Source organism: Cherax quadricarinatus, chromosome 81, assembly GCF_038502225.1.
Source record: "Cherax quadricarinatus isolate ZL_2023a chromosome 81, ASM3850222v1, whole genome shotgun sequence".
Lineage (NCBI taxonomy): Eukaryota > Metazoa > Arthropoda > Malacostraca > Decapoda > Parastacidae > Cherax > Cherax quadricarinatus.
Window position 1 is genome coordinate 9,738,524 of NC_091372.1, and position 14,373 is coordinate 9,752,896.

At 41.4% G+C, this 14,373-nt stretch overlaps 1 protein-coding gene across 1 annotated transcript in view; it reads right to left on the bottom strand.

Annotated features, from left to right (window-relative positions):
- LOC128699754 (glucose dehydrogenase [FAD, quinone]) overlaps window positions 1-12,542 on the bottom strand; it is a gene marked incomplete at its 5' end in the record, with an annotated part of 36,965 nt that extends 24,423 nt beyond the window's left edge. The window contains 1 exon segment of the mRNA XM_070102359.1: window positions 12,429-12,542. Within this exon segment, the coding sequence (XP_069958460.1) occupies window positions 12,429-12,542 (114 nt within the window).
- Window positions 12,543-14,373: the final 1,831 nt, after the last annotated feature.

The following is a 14,373-nucleotide window of genomic DNA, read 5'->3' on the forward strand; positions in this document are numbered from 1 at the left end:
GAGATTCTAAAGAAAAATTGCAAAGGTTAGTGGATGAGTTTGGGAATGTGTGTAAAGGTAGAAAGTTGAAAGTGAACATAGAAAAGAGTAAGGTGATGAGAGTATCAAATGATTTAGATAAAGAAAAATTGGATATCAAATTGGGGAGGAGGAGTATGGAAGAAGTGAATGTTTTCAGATATTTCGGAGTTGACGTGTCAGCGGATGGATTTATGAAGGATGAGGTTAATCATAGAATTGATGAAGGAAAAAAGGTGAGTGGTGCGTTGATGTACATGTGGAGGCAAAAAATGTTATCTATGGAGGCAAAGAAGGGAATGTATGAAAGTATAGTGGTACCAACACTCTTATATGGGTGTGAAGCTTGGGTTGTGAATGCTGCAGCGAGGAGGCAGTTGGAGGCATTGGAGATGTCCTGTCTAAGGGCAATGTGTGGTGTAAATATTATGCAGAAAATTCAGAGTGTGGAAATTAGGAGAAGGTGTGGAGTTAATAAAAGTATTAGTCAGAGGGGTGAAGAGGGTTTGTTGAGGTGGTTTGGTCATTTAGAGAGAATGGATCAAAGAAGAATGTCATGGAGAGGGCGGGGTAGGGGTCGTCCTCGAAAAGGTTGGAGGGAGGGGATAAAGGAGGTTTTGTGGGCGAGGGGCTTGGACTTCCAGCAAGCGTGCGTAAGCATGTTAGATAGGAGTGGATGGAGACAAATGGTATTTGGGACCTGACAAGCTGTTGGAGTGTGAGCAGGGTAATATTTAGTGAAGGGATTCAGGGAAACCGGTTATTTTATATAACCGGACTTGAGTCCTGGAAATGGGAAGTACAATGCCTGCACTCTAAAGAAGGGGTTTGGGATATTGGCAGTTTGGAGAGATATATTGTGTATTTTTATATGTATATACTTCTGGGCACCTCTGCAAAAACAGTGATAATGTGTGAGTAAACCATAACCCCGGCCGGGATTGAACCCGCGGTCAGTCTCAAAACTCCAGCCCGTCGCGTTAGCCACTAGACCAGCTAACGCGACGGGCTGGAGTTTTGAGACTCTATGACCGTGGGTTCAATCCGGGCCGGGGGTATGGTTTGTTTGCAATCGTGTCATTACGATTTCTTGAGTCATAATGTGTGAGTGAGGTGAAAGTGTTGAATGATGATGAAAGTATTTTCTATCTGGGGATTTTCTTTCTCGTTGGGTCACCCTGCCTCGGTGGGAGACGGCCGACTTGTTGAAAATATATATATATATATATATATATATATATATATTTTCTTTCTTTCAACACACCAGCCGTATCCCACCGAGGTGGGGTGGCCCAAAAGGAAAAACAAAAGTTTCTCCTTTCATATTTAGTAATATATACAGGAGAAGGGGTTACTAGCCCCTTGCTCCTGGCATTTTAGTCGCCTCTTACAACACGCATAGCTTACGGAGGAAGAATTCTGTTCCACTTCCCCATGGAGATAAGAGGAAATAAACAAGAACAAGAGCTAGTAAGAAAATAGAAGAAAACCCAGAGGGGTGTGTATACATATGCCTGTACATGTATGTGTAGTGTGACCTAAGTGTAAGCAGAAGTAGCAAGACGTACCTGAAACCTTGCATGTTTATGAGACAGAAAAAACACCAGCAATCCTACCATCGTGTAAAACAATTACAGGCTTACGTTTTACACTCACTTGGCAGGACGGTAGTACCTCCCTGGGCGGTTGCTGTCTACCAACCTACTACCTAGATATATATATATATTTATTTTTTTATTATCACACCGGCCGATTCCCACCAAGGCAGGGTGGCCCGAAAAAGAAAAACTTTCACCATCATTCACTCCATCACTGTCTTGCCAGAAGGGTGCTTTACACTACAGTTTTTAAACTGCAACATTAACACCCCTCCTTCAGAGTGCAGGCACTGTACTTCCCACCTCCAGGACTCAAGTCCGGCCTGCCGGTTTCCCTGAATCCCTTCATAAATGTTACTTTGCTCACACTCCAACAGCACGTCAAGTATTAAAAACCATTTGTCTCCATTCACTCCTATCAAACACGCTCACGCATGCCTGCTGGAAGTCCAAGCCCCTCGCACACAAAACCTCCTTTACCCCCTCCCTCCAACCCTTCCTAGGCCGACCCCTACCCCGCCTTCCTTCCACTACAGACTGATACACTCTTGAAGTCATTCTGTTTCGCTCCATTCTCTCTACATGTCCGAACCACCTCAACAACCCTTCCTCAGCCCTCTGGACAACAGTTTTGGTAATCCCGCACCTCCTCCTAACTTCCAAACTACGAATTCTCTGCATTATATTCACACCACACATTGCCCTCAGACATGACATCTCCACTGCCTCCAGCCTTCTCCTCGCTGCAACATTCATCACCCACGCTTCACACCAATATAAGAGCGTTGGTAAAACTATACTCTCATACATTCCCCTCTTTGCCTCCAAGGACAAAGTTCTTTGTCTCCACAGACTCCTAAGTGCACCACTCACTCTTTTTCCCTCATCAATATATATATATATATATATACATATATATATATATATATATACATACATATATATATATACATATATATATATATATATACATATATATATATATATATATACATATATATATATATACATATATTTCAACAAGTCGGCCGTCTCCCACCGAGGCAGGGTGACCCAAAAAAGAAAGAAAATCCCCAAAAAGAAAATACTTTCATCATTCAACACTTTCACCACATTCGCACATTATCACTTTTTTGCAGAGGTGCTCAGAATACAACAGTTTAGAAGCATATACATATAAAGATACACAACATATCCCTCCAAACTGCCAATATCCCAAACCCCTCCTTTAAAGTGCAGGCATTGTACTTCCCATTTCCAGGACTCAAGTCTGACTATATGAAAATAACCGGTTTCCCTGAATCCCTTCACTAAATATTACCCTGCTCACACTTCAACAGATCGTCAGGTCCCAAGTACCATTCGTCTCCATTCACTCCTATCTAACACGCTCACGCACGCTTGCTGGAAGTCCAAGCCCCTTGCCCACGAAACCTCCTTTACCCCCTCTCTCCAACCCTTTCGAGGACGACCCCTACCCCGCCTTCCTTCCCCTATAGATTTATATGCTTTCCATGTCATTCTACTTTGATCCATTCTCTGTAAATGACCAAACCACATCAACAACCCCTCTTCTGCCCTCTGACTAATACTTTTATTAACTCCACACCTTTTCCTAATTTCCGCACTCCGAATTTTCTGCATAATATTTACACCACACATTGCCCTTAAACAGGACATCTCCACTGCCTCCAACCGTCTCCTCGCTGCTGCATTTACCACCCAAGCTTCACACCCATATAAGAGTGTTGGTACTACTATACTTTCATACATTCCCTTCTTTGCCTCCATAGATAACGTTTTTTGACTCCACATATACCGCAACGCACCACTCACCTTTTTTCCCTCATCAATTCTATGATTAACCTCATCCTTCATAAATCCATCCGCCGACACATCAACTCCAAAGTATCTGAAAACATTCACTTCTTCCATACTCCTCCTCCCCAATTTGATATCCAATTTTTCTTTATCTAAGTCATTTGACACCCTCATCACCTTACTCTTTTCCATGTTCACTTTCAACTTCCTACCTTTACACACATTCCCAAACTCATCCACTAACCTTTGCAATTTTTCTTTAGAATCTCCCATAAGCACAGTATCATCAGCAAAAAGTAACTGTGTCAATTCCCATTTTGAATTTGATTCCCCAAAATTTAATCCCACCCCTCTCCCGAACACCCTAGCATTTACTTCCTTTACAACCCCATCTATAAATATATTAAACAACCATGGTGACATTACACATCCCTGTCTAAGACCTACTTTTACTGGGAAGTAGTCTCCCTCTCTTCTACACACCCTAACCTGAGCCTCACTATCCTCATAAAAACTCTTTACAGCATTTAATAATTTACCACCTATTCCATATACTTGCAACATCTGCCACATTGCTCCTCTATCCACTCTATCATATGCCTTTTCTAAATCCATAAATGCAATAAAAACTTCCCTACCTTTATCTAAATACTGTTCACATATATGCTTCAATGTAAACACTTGATCTACACATCCCCTACCCACTCTGAAACCTCCTTGCTCATCCGCAATCCTACATTCTGTCTTACCTCTAATTCTTTCAATTATAACCCTTCCGTAAACTTTTCCTGGTATACTCAGTAAACTTTTTCCTCTATAATTTTTACAATCTCTTTTGTCCCCTTTCCCTTTATATAAAGGGACTATACATGCTCTCCGCCAATCCCTAGGTACCTTCCCCTCTTTCATACATTTATTAAACAAAAGTACCAACCACTCCAACACTATATTCCCCCCTGCTTTTAACATTTCTGTCATGATCCCATCAGTTCCAGCTGCTTTACCCCCTTTCATTTTACGTAATGCCTCACGTACCTCCCCCACACTTACATTCTGCTCTTCTTCACTCCTAAAAGATGGTATACCTCCCTGACCAGTGCATGAAATTACTGCCTCTCTTTCTTCCTTAACATTTAAAAGTTCCTCAAAATATTCTCGCCATCTACCTAATACCTCCATCTCCCCATCTACTAACTCCCCTACTCTGTTTTTAACTGACAAATCCATACTTTCCCTAGGCTTTCTTAACTTGTTTAACTCACTCCAAAATTTTTTCTTATTTTCATTAAAATTTCTTGACAGTGCCTCTCCCACTATCATCTGCTCTCCTTTTGCACTCTCTCACCACTCTCTTCACCTTTCTTTTACTGTCCATATACTCTGCTCTTCTTATAACACTTCTGCTTTGTAAAAACCTCTCATAAGCTACCTTTTTCTCTTTTATCACACCCTTTACTTCATCATTCCACCAATCACTCCTCTTTCCTCCTGCCCCCACCCTCCTATAACCACAAACTTCTGCCCCACATTCTAATACTGCATTTTTAAAACTATTCCAACCCTCTTCAACCCCCCCCCCCACTACTCATCTTTGCACTAGCCCACCTTTCTGCCAATAGTCGCTTATATCTCACCCGAACTTCCTCCTCCCTTAGCTTATACACTTTCACCTCCCTCTTACTTGTTGTTGCCACCTTCCTCTTTTCCCATCTACCTCTTACTCTAACTGAAGCTACAACTAAATAATGATCCGATATATCAGTTGCCCCTTTATAAACATGTACATCCTGGAGCCTACCCATCAACCTTTTATCCACCAATACATAATCTAATAAACTACTTTCATTATGTGCTACATCATACCTTGTATATTTATTTATCCTCTTTTTCATAAAATATGTATTACTTATTACCAAATCTCTTTCTACACATAGCTCAATTAAAGGCTCCCCATTTACATTTACCCCTGGCACCCCAAATTTACCTACTACTCCCTCCATAACATTTTTACCCACTTTAGCATTGAAATCCCCAACCACCATTACTCTCACGCTTGATTCAAAACTCCCCACACATTCACTCAACATTTCCCAAAATCTCTCTCTCTCCTCTACACTTCTCTCTTCTCCAGGTGCATACATGCTTATTATAACCCACTTTTCACATCCAATCTTTATTTTACTCCACATAATCCTTGAATTAATACATTTATAGTCCCTCTTTTCCTGCCATAGCTTATCCTTCAACATTATTGCTACTCCTTCTTTAGCTCTAACTCTATTTGAAACCCCTGACCTAATCACATTTATTCCTCTCCATTGAAACTCTCCCACCCCCTTCAGCTTTGTTTCACTTAAAGCCAGGACATCCAGCTTCTTCTCATTCATAACATCCACAATCATCTCTTTCTTATCATCTGCACAACATCCACGCACATTCAGACTTCCCACTTTGACAATTTTCTTCTTCTTATTCTTTTTAGTAATCTTTACAGGAAAAGGGGTTACTAGCCCATTGTTCCTGGCATTTTAGTTGACTTTTACAACACGTATGGCTTACGGAGGAAAGATTCTTATTCCACTTCCCCATGGATATAAAAGGAAAAGTAATAAGACCAAGAACTATTAAGATAAAATCAAAGAAAACTCAGATGAGTGTGTATAAATAAATGTGTACATGTATGTCTAGTGTGACCTAAGTGTAAGTAGAAGTAGCAAGACATACCTGTAATCTTGCATATTTATGAGACAGACAAAAGACATCAGCAATCCTACCATCATGTAAAACAATCACAGGCTTTCGTTTTACACTCACTTGGCAGGACGGTAGTACCTGGTAAAGTGTATGGTAGAGTTATTATTGAAAGAATTAAGAGTAAGATGGAGAATAGGATAGCAGATGAACAAGGAGGCTTTAGGAAAGGTAGGGGGTGTGTGGACCAGGTGTTTACAGTGTAACACATAAGTGAACAGTATTTAGATAAGGCTAAAGAGGTCTTTGTGGCATTTATGGATTTGGAAAAGGCGTATGACAGGGTGGATAGGGGGGCAATGTGGCAGATGTTGCAGGTGTATGGTGTAGGAGGTAGGTTACTGAAAGCAGTGAAGAGTTTTTACGAGGATAGTGAGGCTCAAGTTAGAGTATGTAGGAAAGAGGGAAATTATTTCCCAGTAAAAGTAGGCCTTAGACAAGGATGTGTGATGTCACCGTGGTTGTTTAATATATTTATAGATGGGGTTGTAAGAGAAGTAAATGCGAGGGTCTTGGCAAGAGGCGTGGAGTTAAAAGATAAAGAATCACACATAAAGTGGGAGTTGTCACAGTTGCTCTTTGCAGATGACACTGTGCTCTTGGAAGATTCTGAACAGAAGTTGCAGAGATTGGTGGATGAATTTGGTAGGGTATGCAAAAGAAGAAAATTAAAAGTGAATACAGGAAAGAGTAAGGTTATGAGGATAACAAAAAGATTAGGTGATGAAAGATTGGATATCAGATTGGAGGGAGAGAGTATGGAGGAGGTGAATGTATTCAGATATTTGGGAGTGAACGTGTCAGCGGATGGGTCTATGAAAGATGAGGTGAATCATAGAATTGATGAGGGGAAAAGGGTGAGTGGTGCACTTAGGAGTCTGTGGAGACAAAGAACTTTGTCCTTGGAGGCAAAGAGGGGAATGTATGAGAGTATAGTTTTACTAATGCTCTTATATGGGTGTGAAGCATGGGTGATGAATGTTGCAGCGAGGAGAAGGCTAGAGGCAGTGGAGATGTCATGTCTGAGGGCAATGTGTGGTGTGAATATAATGCAGAGAATTCGTAGTTTGGAAGTTAGGAGGAGGTGCGGGATTACCAAAACTGTTGTCCAGAGGGCTGAGGAAGGGTTGTTGAGGTGGTTCGGACATGTAGAGAGAATGGAGTGAAACAGAATGACTTCAAGAGTGTATCAGTCTGTAGTGGAAGGAAGGCGGGGTAGGGGCCGGCCTAGGAAAGGTTGGAGGGAGGGGGTAAAGGAGGTTTTGTGTGCGAGGGGCTTGGACTTCCAGCAGGCATGCGTGAGTGTGTTTGATAGGAGTGAATGGAGACAAATGGTTTTTAATACTTGACGTGCTGTTGGAGTGTGAGCAAAGTAACATTTATGAAGGGGTTCAGGGAAACCGGCAGGCCGGACTTGAGTCCTGGAGATGGGAAGTACAGGGCCTGCACTCTGAAGGAGGGGTGTTAATGTTGGAGACTGTTTAAAGCAAAACTGTAGTGTAAAGCACCCTGCCTTGGTGGGAATCCTTCTGGACCCCCGGTTAACGCAGTAGACAGTGATAAGGATTGTGAATGATGGTGAAACGCACTTACATTTTCATAATTGGTCGCATTTTTTAAGCGGGGGCCACTGTATATATATAAATTTCCTGCCTTGGTGGGAAAATACTTTCATCATCATTCAACACTTTCACCACACTCACACATTAATCAGAGGTGCTAGTACAACAGTGCATATACATATAAAGATACCTGGAGTTTACCTGGAGAGAGTTTCGGGGGTCAACGCCCCCGCGGCCCGGTCTGTGACCAGGCCTCCTGGTGGATCAGCGCCTGATCAACCAGGCTGTTGCTGCTGGCTGCACGCAAACCAACGTACGAGCCACAGCCCGGCTGATCAGGAACTGACTTTAGGTGCTTGTCCAGTGCCAGCTTGAAGACTGCCAGGGGTCTGTTGGTAATCCCCCTTATGTGTGCTGGGAGGCAGTTGAACAGTCTCGGGCCCCTGACACTTATTGTATGGTCTCTTAACGTGCTAGTGACACCCCTGCTTTTCATTGGGGGGATGGTGCATCGTCTGCCAAGTCTTTTGCTTTCGTAGTGAGTGATTTTCGTGTGCAAGTTCGGTACTAGTCCCTCTAGGATTTTCCAGGTGTATATAATCATGTATCTCTCCCTCCTGCGTTCCAGGGAATACAGGTTTAGAAACCTCAAGCGCTCCCAGTAATTGAGGTGTTTTATCTCCGTTATGCGCGCTGTGAAAGTTCTCTGTACATTTTCTAGGTCGGCAATTTCACCTGCCTTGAAAGGTGCTGTTAGAGTGCAGCAATATTCCAGCCTAGATAGAACAAGTGACCTGAAGAGTGTCATCATGGGCTTGGCCTCCCTAGTTTTGAAGGTTCTCATTATCCATCCTGTCATTTTTCTAGCAGATGCGATTGAACAATGTTATGGTCCTTGAAGGTGAGATCCTCCGACATAATCACTCCCAGGTCTTTGACGTTGGTGTTTCGCTCTATTTCTTGGCCAGAATTTGTTTTGTACTCTGATGAAGATTTAATTTCCTCATGTTTACCATATCTGAGTAATTGAAATTTCTCATCGTTGAACTTCATATTGTTTTCTGCAGCCCACTGAAAGATTTGGTTGATGTCCGCCTGGAGCCTTGCAGTGTCTGCAATGGAAGACACTGTCATGCAGATTCGGGTGTCATCTGCAAAGGAAGACACGGTGCTGTGGCTGACATCCTTGTCTATGTCGGATATGAGGATGAGGAACAAGATGGGAGCTAGTACTGTGCCTTGTGGAACAGAGCTTTTCACCGTAGCTGCCTCGGACTTTACTCTGTTGACGACTACTCTCTGTGTTCTGTTAGTGAGGAAATTATAGATCCATCGACCGACTTTTCCTGTTATTCCTTTAGCGCGCATTTTGTGCGCTATTACGCCATGGTCACACTTGTCGAAGGCTTTTGCAAAGTATATATTACATCAACATATCCCTCCAAACTGCCAATAACCCAAACCTCTCCTTTAAAGTGCAGGCATTGTACTTCCCATTTCCATTACTCAAGTCCAACTATATGAAAATAACCGGTTTCCCTGAATCCCTTCACTAAATATTATCCTGCTCACACTCCAACAGATCGTCAGGTCCCAAGTACCATTCGTCTCCATTCACTCCTATCTAACACGCTCACGCACGCTTGCTGGAAGTCCAAGCCCTTCGCCCACATAACCTCCTTTACCCCCTCTCTCCAACTCTTTCGAGGACGACCCCTACCCCGCCTTCCTTCCCCTATAGATTTATATGCTTTCCCTGTCATTCTACTTTGATCCATTCTCTCTAAATGGCCAAACCACCTCAACAAACCCTCTTCTGCCCTCTGACTAATACTTTTATCAACTCCACTCCTTCTCCTAATTTCCACACACCGAATTTTCTGCATAATATTTAAACCACACATTGCCCTTAAACAGGACATCTCCACTGCCTCCAACCGTCTCCTCACTGCTGCATTTACCACCCAAGCTTCACATCCATATAAGAGTGTTGGTACCACTATACTTTCATACATTCCCTTCTTTGCCTCCATAGATAACGTTTTTTTACTCCACATATACCTCAACGCACCACCCGCCTTTTTTCCCTCATCAATTCTATGATTAACCTCATCCTTCATAAATCCATCCGCCGACACGTCAACTCCCAAGTATCTGAAAACATTCACTTCTTCCATACTCCTCCTCCCCAATTTGATATCTAATTTTTCTTTATCTAAATCATTTGATACCCTCATCGCCTTACTCTTTTCTATGTTCACTTTCAACTTTCTACCTTTGCACACATTCCCAAACTCATCCACTAACCTTTGCAATTTTTCTTTAGAATTTCCCATCAGCACAGTATCATCAGCAAAAAGTAACTGTGTCAATTCCCATTTTGAATTTGATTCCCCAAAATTTAATCCCACCCCTCTCCCGAACACCCTAGCATTTACTTCCTTTACAACCCCATCTATAAATATATTAAACAACCATGGTGACATTACACATCCCTGTCTAAGACCTACTTTTACCGGAAAGTAGTCTCCCTCTCTTCTACACACCCTAACCTGAGCCTCACTATCCTCATTAAAACTCTTTACAGCATTTAATAACTTACCATCTATTCAATATACTTGTAACATCTGCCATATTGCTCCTCTATCCACTCTATCACATGCCTTTTCTAAATCCATAAATGCAATAAAAACTTCCCTACCTTTATCTAAATACTGTTCACATATATGCTTCAATGTAAACACTTGATCTACACATCCCCTACCCACTCTGAAACCTCCTTGCTCATCCGCAATCCTACATTCTGTCTTACCTCTAATTCTTTCAATTATAACCCTACTGTAAACTTTTCCTGGTATACTCAGTAAACTTTTTCCTCTATAATTTTTACAATCTCTTTTGTCCCCTTTCCCTTTATATAAAGGGACTATACATGCTCTCCGCCAATCCCTAGGTACCTTCCCCTCTTTCATACATTTATTAAACAAAAGTACCAACCACTCCAACACTATATTCCCCCCTGCTTTTAACATTTCTGTCATGATCCCATCAGTCCCAGCTGCTTTACCCCCTTTCATTCTACGTAATGCCTCACGTACCTCCCCCACACTTACATTCTGCTCTTCTTCACTCCTAAAAGATGATATACCTCCCTGACCAGTGCATGAAATTACCGCCTCTCTTTCTTCCTCAACATTTAAAAGTTCCTCAAAATATTCTCGCCATCTACCTAATACCTCCCTCTCCCCATCTACTAACTCCCCTACTCTATTTTTAACTGACAAATCCATACTTTCCCTAGGCTTTCTTAACTTGTTTAACTCACTCCAAAATTTTTTCTTATTTTCATTAAAATTTCTTGACAGTGCCTCTCCCACTCTATCATCTGCTCTCCTTTTGCACTCTCTCACCACTCTCTTCACCTTTCTTTTACTGTCCATATACTCTGCTCTTCTTATAACACTTCTGCTTTGTAAAAACCTCTCATAAGCTATCTTTTTCTCTTTTATCACACCCTTTACTTCATCATTCCACCAATCACTCCTCTTTCCACCTGCCCCCACCCTCCTATAACCACAAACTTCTGCCCCACATTCTAATACTGCATTTTTAAAACTATTCCAACCCTCTTCAACCCCCCCACTACTCATCTTTGCACTAGCCCACCTTTCTGCCAATAGTCGCTTATATCTCACCCAAACTTCCTCCTCCCTTAGCTTATACACTTTCACCTCCCTCTTACTTCTTGTTGCCACCTTCCTCTTTAACTGAAGCTACAACTAAATAATGATCCGATATATCAGTTGCCCCCCTATAAACATGTACATCCTGGAGCCTACCCATCAACCTTTTATCCACCAATACATAATCTAACAAACTACTTTCATTACGTGCTACATCATACCTTGTATATTTATTTATCCTCTTTTTCATAAAATATGTATTACTTATTACCAAATTTCTTTCTACACATAGCTCAATTAAAGGCTCCCCATTTACATTTACCCCTGGCACCCCAAATTTATTTACTACTCCCTCCATAACATTTTTGCCCACTTTAGAATTTAGATCCCCAACCACCATTACTCTCACACTTGGTTCAAAACTCCCCACACATTCACTCAACATTTCTCAAAATCTCTCTCTCTCCTCTACACTTCTCTCTTCTCCAGGTGCATACACGCTTATTATAACCCACTTTTCACATCCAATCTTTATTTTTACTCCACATAATCCTTGAATTAATACATTTATAGCCCCTCTTTTCCTGCCATAGCTTATCCTTCAACATTATTGCTACTCCTTCTTTAGCTCTAACTCTATTTGAAACCCCTGACCTAATCCCATTTATTCCTCTCCACTGAAACTCTCCCACCCCCTTCAGCTTTGTTTCACTTAAAGCCAGGACATCCAGCTTCTTCTCATTCATAACATCCACAATTATCTCTTTCTTATCATTTGCACAACATCCATGCACATTCAGACTTCCCACTTTGACAATATATATATATATATATATATATATATATATATATATATATATATATATATATATATATATATATATATATATATATATATATATATATATATTGAATAAGATGCCATTGGACACGTATCACTCATGGAACAATCACCACTATTTTCACCACTGCTAATATTATGACCTGGTACTCACACTGTGGTCAGTGAGGTGCTGAGCTGGACCAATGCCTGACAACATAAGGAGGCGTGGAGAGCCAATCGTCCCGGCTGACACCACCACTTCTCTCTTGGCTAACACAGTTCGTGCCTGCAACAATAGTCAATTGAAAATTATTTCGTGAAACTACAATACAAATTTCGAGATTATGCACCAAGATTATTATGATAATAACGTTTGTGCAAGCACTATGCACCGGCGGGGAAAATTATCATGGATGTGGGAAGTACAAATCCTGCAGTTCAGAGGGTCATCTGAACTAACATGTCAGTACATTTCTGACAAGAAAGCAATTGGGTGAATTATGGTAAATGTGTTTCCTCTTTTTTTTTTTTTTGGGGGGGGGGGCACCCTATCAATCACTATAAAAAATAGCTATACTGCATACTTAAGTTGTCAGTGATGGAGCATAAGCAGGACAGCAACTCCAGGTATGCAGGATTCTTGCTTGTCAGTGGTGTGCAACACTGACTTTTTTTGGGTTATCTCTGGTTCTCTACACATATGCTGCTATGTATGATAATCTATGTAACTGTATCAATCAATCAAGCTTATTCTCTATAATGATTACAATGCGGGGTTTACAGATTTTGGTTATTGTGTGGTTTACATGTAATAAAATACTAATTACAGAGGGGGTCACTAGAACACCTAGCATGGCTAGGCATTTCGGGCAAACTTAGATTAATTCTTAACCCTAAATTATTACAAATTATGGAGTAAGTTGACTAAATACTAAGTGACTAAATATTAAATATTGTGTATACCTGAATAAACTTACTAGTCACGGGTCATCATCTGGTAAGACCCGTGTCAGGAAACATTCGTTTCCTGACACGAATAAACCACCACCACTCTACACTTGAACTTCATCGCCCTAAAGTCATGTCACCACGAATTCGTAATAACAGTCAGTGAATGAGACGACTCACTCTGTGGCAAGATAGTCTTTAAATTACTAAGCCCAGATTTAGTTATAAAGGGTATAAAATATTTACACGATGGAGAATATAGGTAAAAATGCAGTACAGTGGACCCCCGGTTAACGATATTTTTTCACTCCAGAAGTATGTTCAGGTGCCAGTACTGGTCGAATTTGTTCCCATAAGAAATATTGTGAAGTAGATTAGTCCATTTCAGACCCCCAAACATACATGTACAAACGCACTTACATAAATACACTTACATAATTGGTCGCATTCGGAGGTAATCGTTATGCGGGGGTCCACTGTATAATGAGATTATTGATAATAAATGCCTGCATAATACTGCATTGTGTCTATTTTTCCAAGGTCAGAGTTGTCAACACAGCGCCATGCTAACATGGGTCTGGCTGTGTTGAAGGGACTTTTAAGATGTCAGATTTAAACTTTCCCTCACCATCCAAAAAAGAAACACTTTTTCGAGTCCTAAGATGGATTATAACTATATATAGCTATTAATGTCTATAAGTACTATGCATGTTGTGATCATATCTCCCCTGACTCTTCTCTCCTGCAAAGTCATTCGACCTTTAATCACTTCTCTGATCTCGTGATTAACTACTTAAACTACTCACCCCTTCAAGCACAAACTCTCATATTCTTCCAGTGTGTGCATCACTCACCTCTATAACATTCCTAAATATTCACTCCATACGTCAATACAAATAATATATGGCCCACAGACATATTCACGTGGATTGTCATGTAATCGAAATCGTAAAACTTACATACCTGGAGTTTACCTGGAGAGAGTTCTGGGGGTCAACGCCCCTGTGGCCCGGTCTGTGACCAGGCCTCCTGGTGGATCAGCCCCTGATCAACCAGGCTGTTGCTGCTGGCTGCACGCAAACCAACGTACGAGCCACAGCCCGGCTGATCAGGAACTGACTTTAGGTGCTTGTCCAGTGCCAGCTTGAAGACTGCCAGGGGTCTGTTGG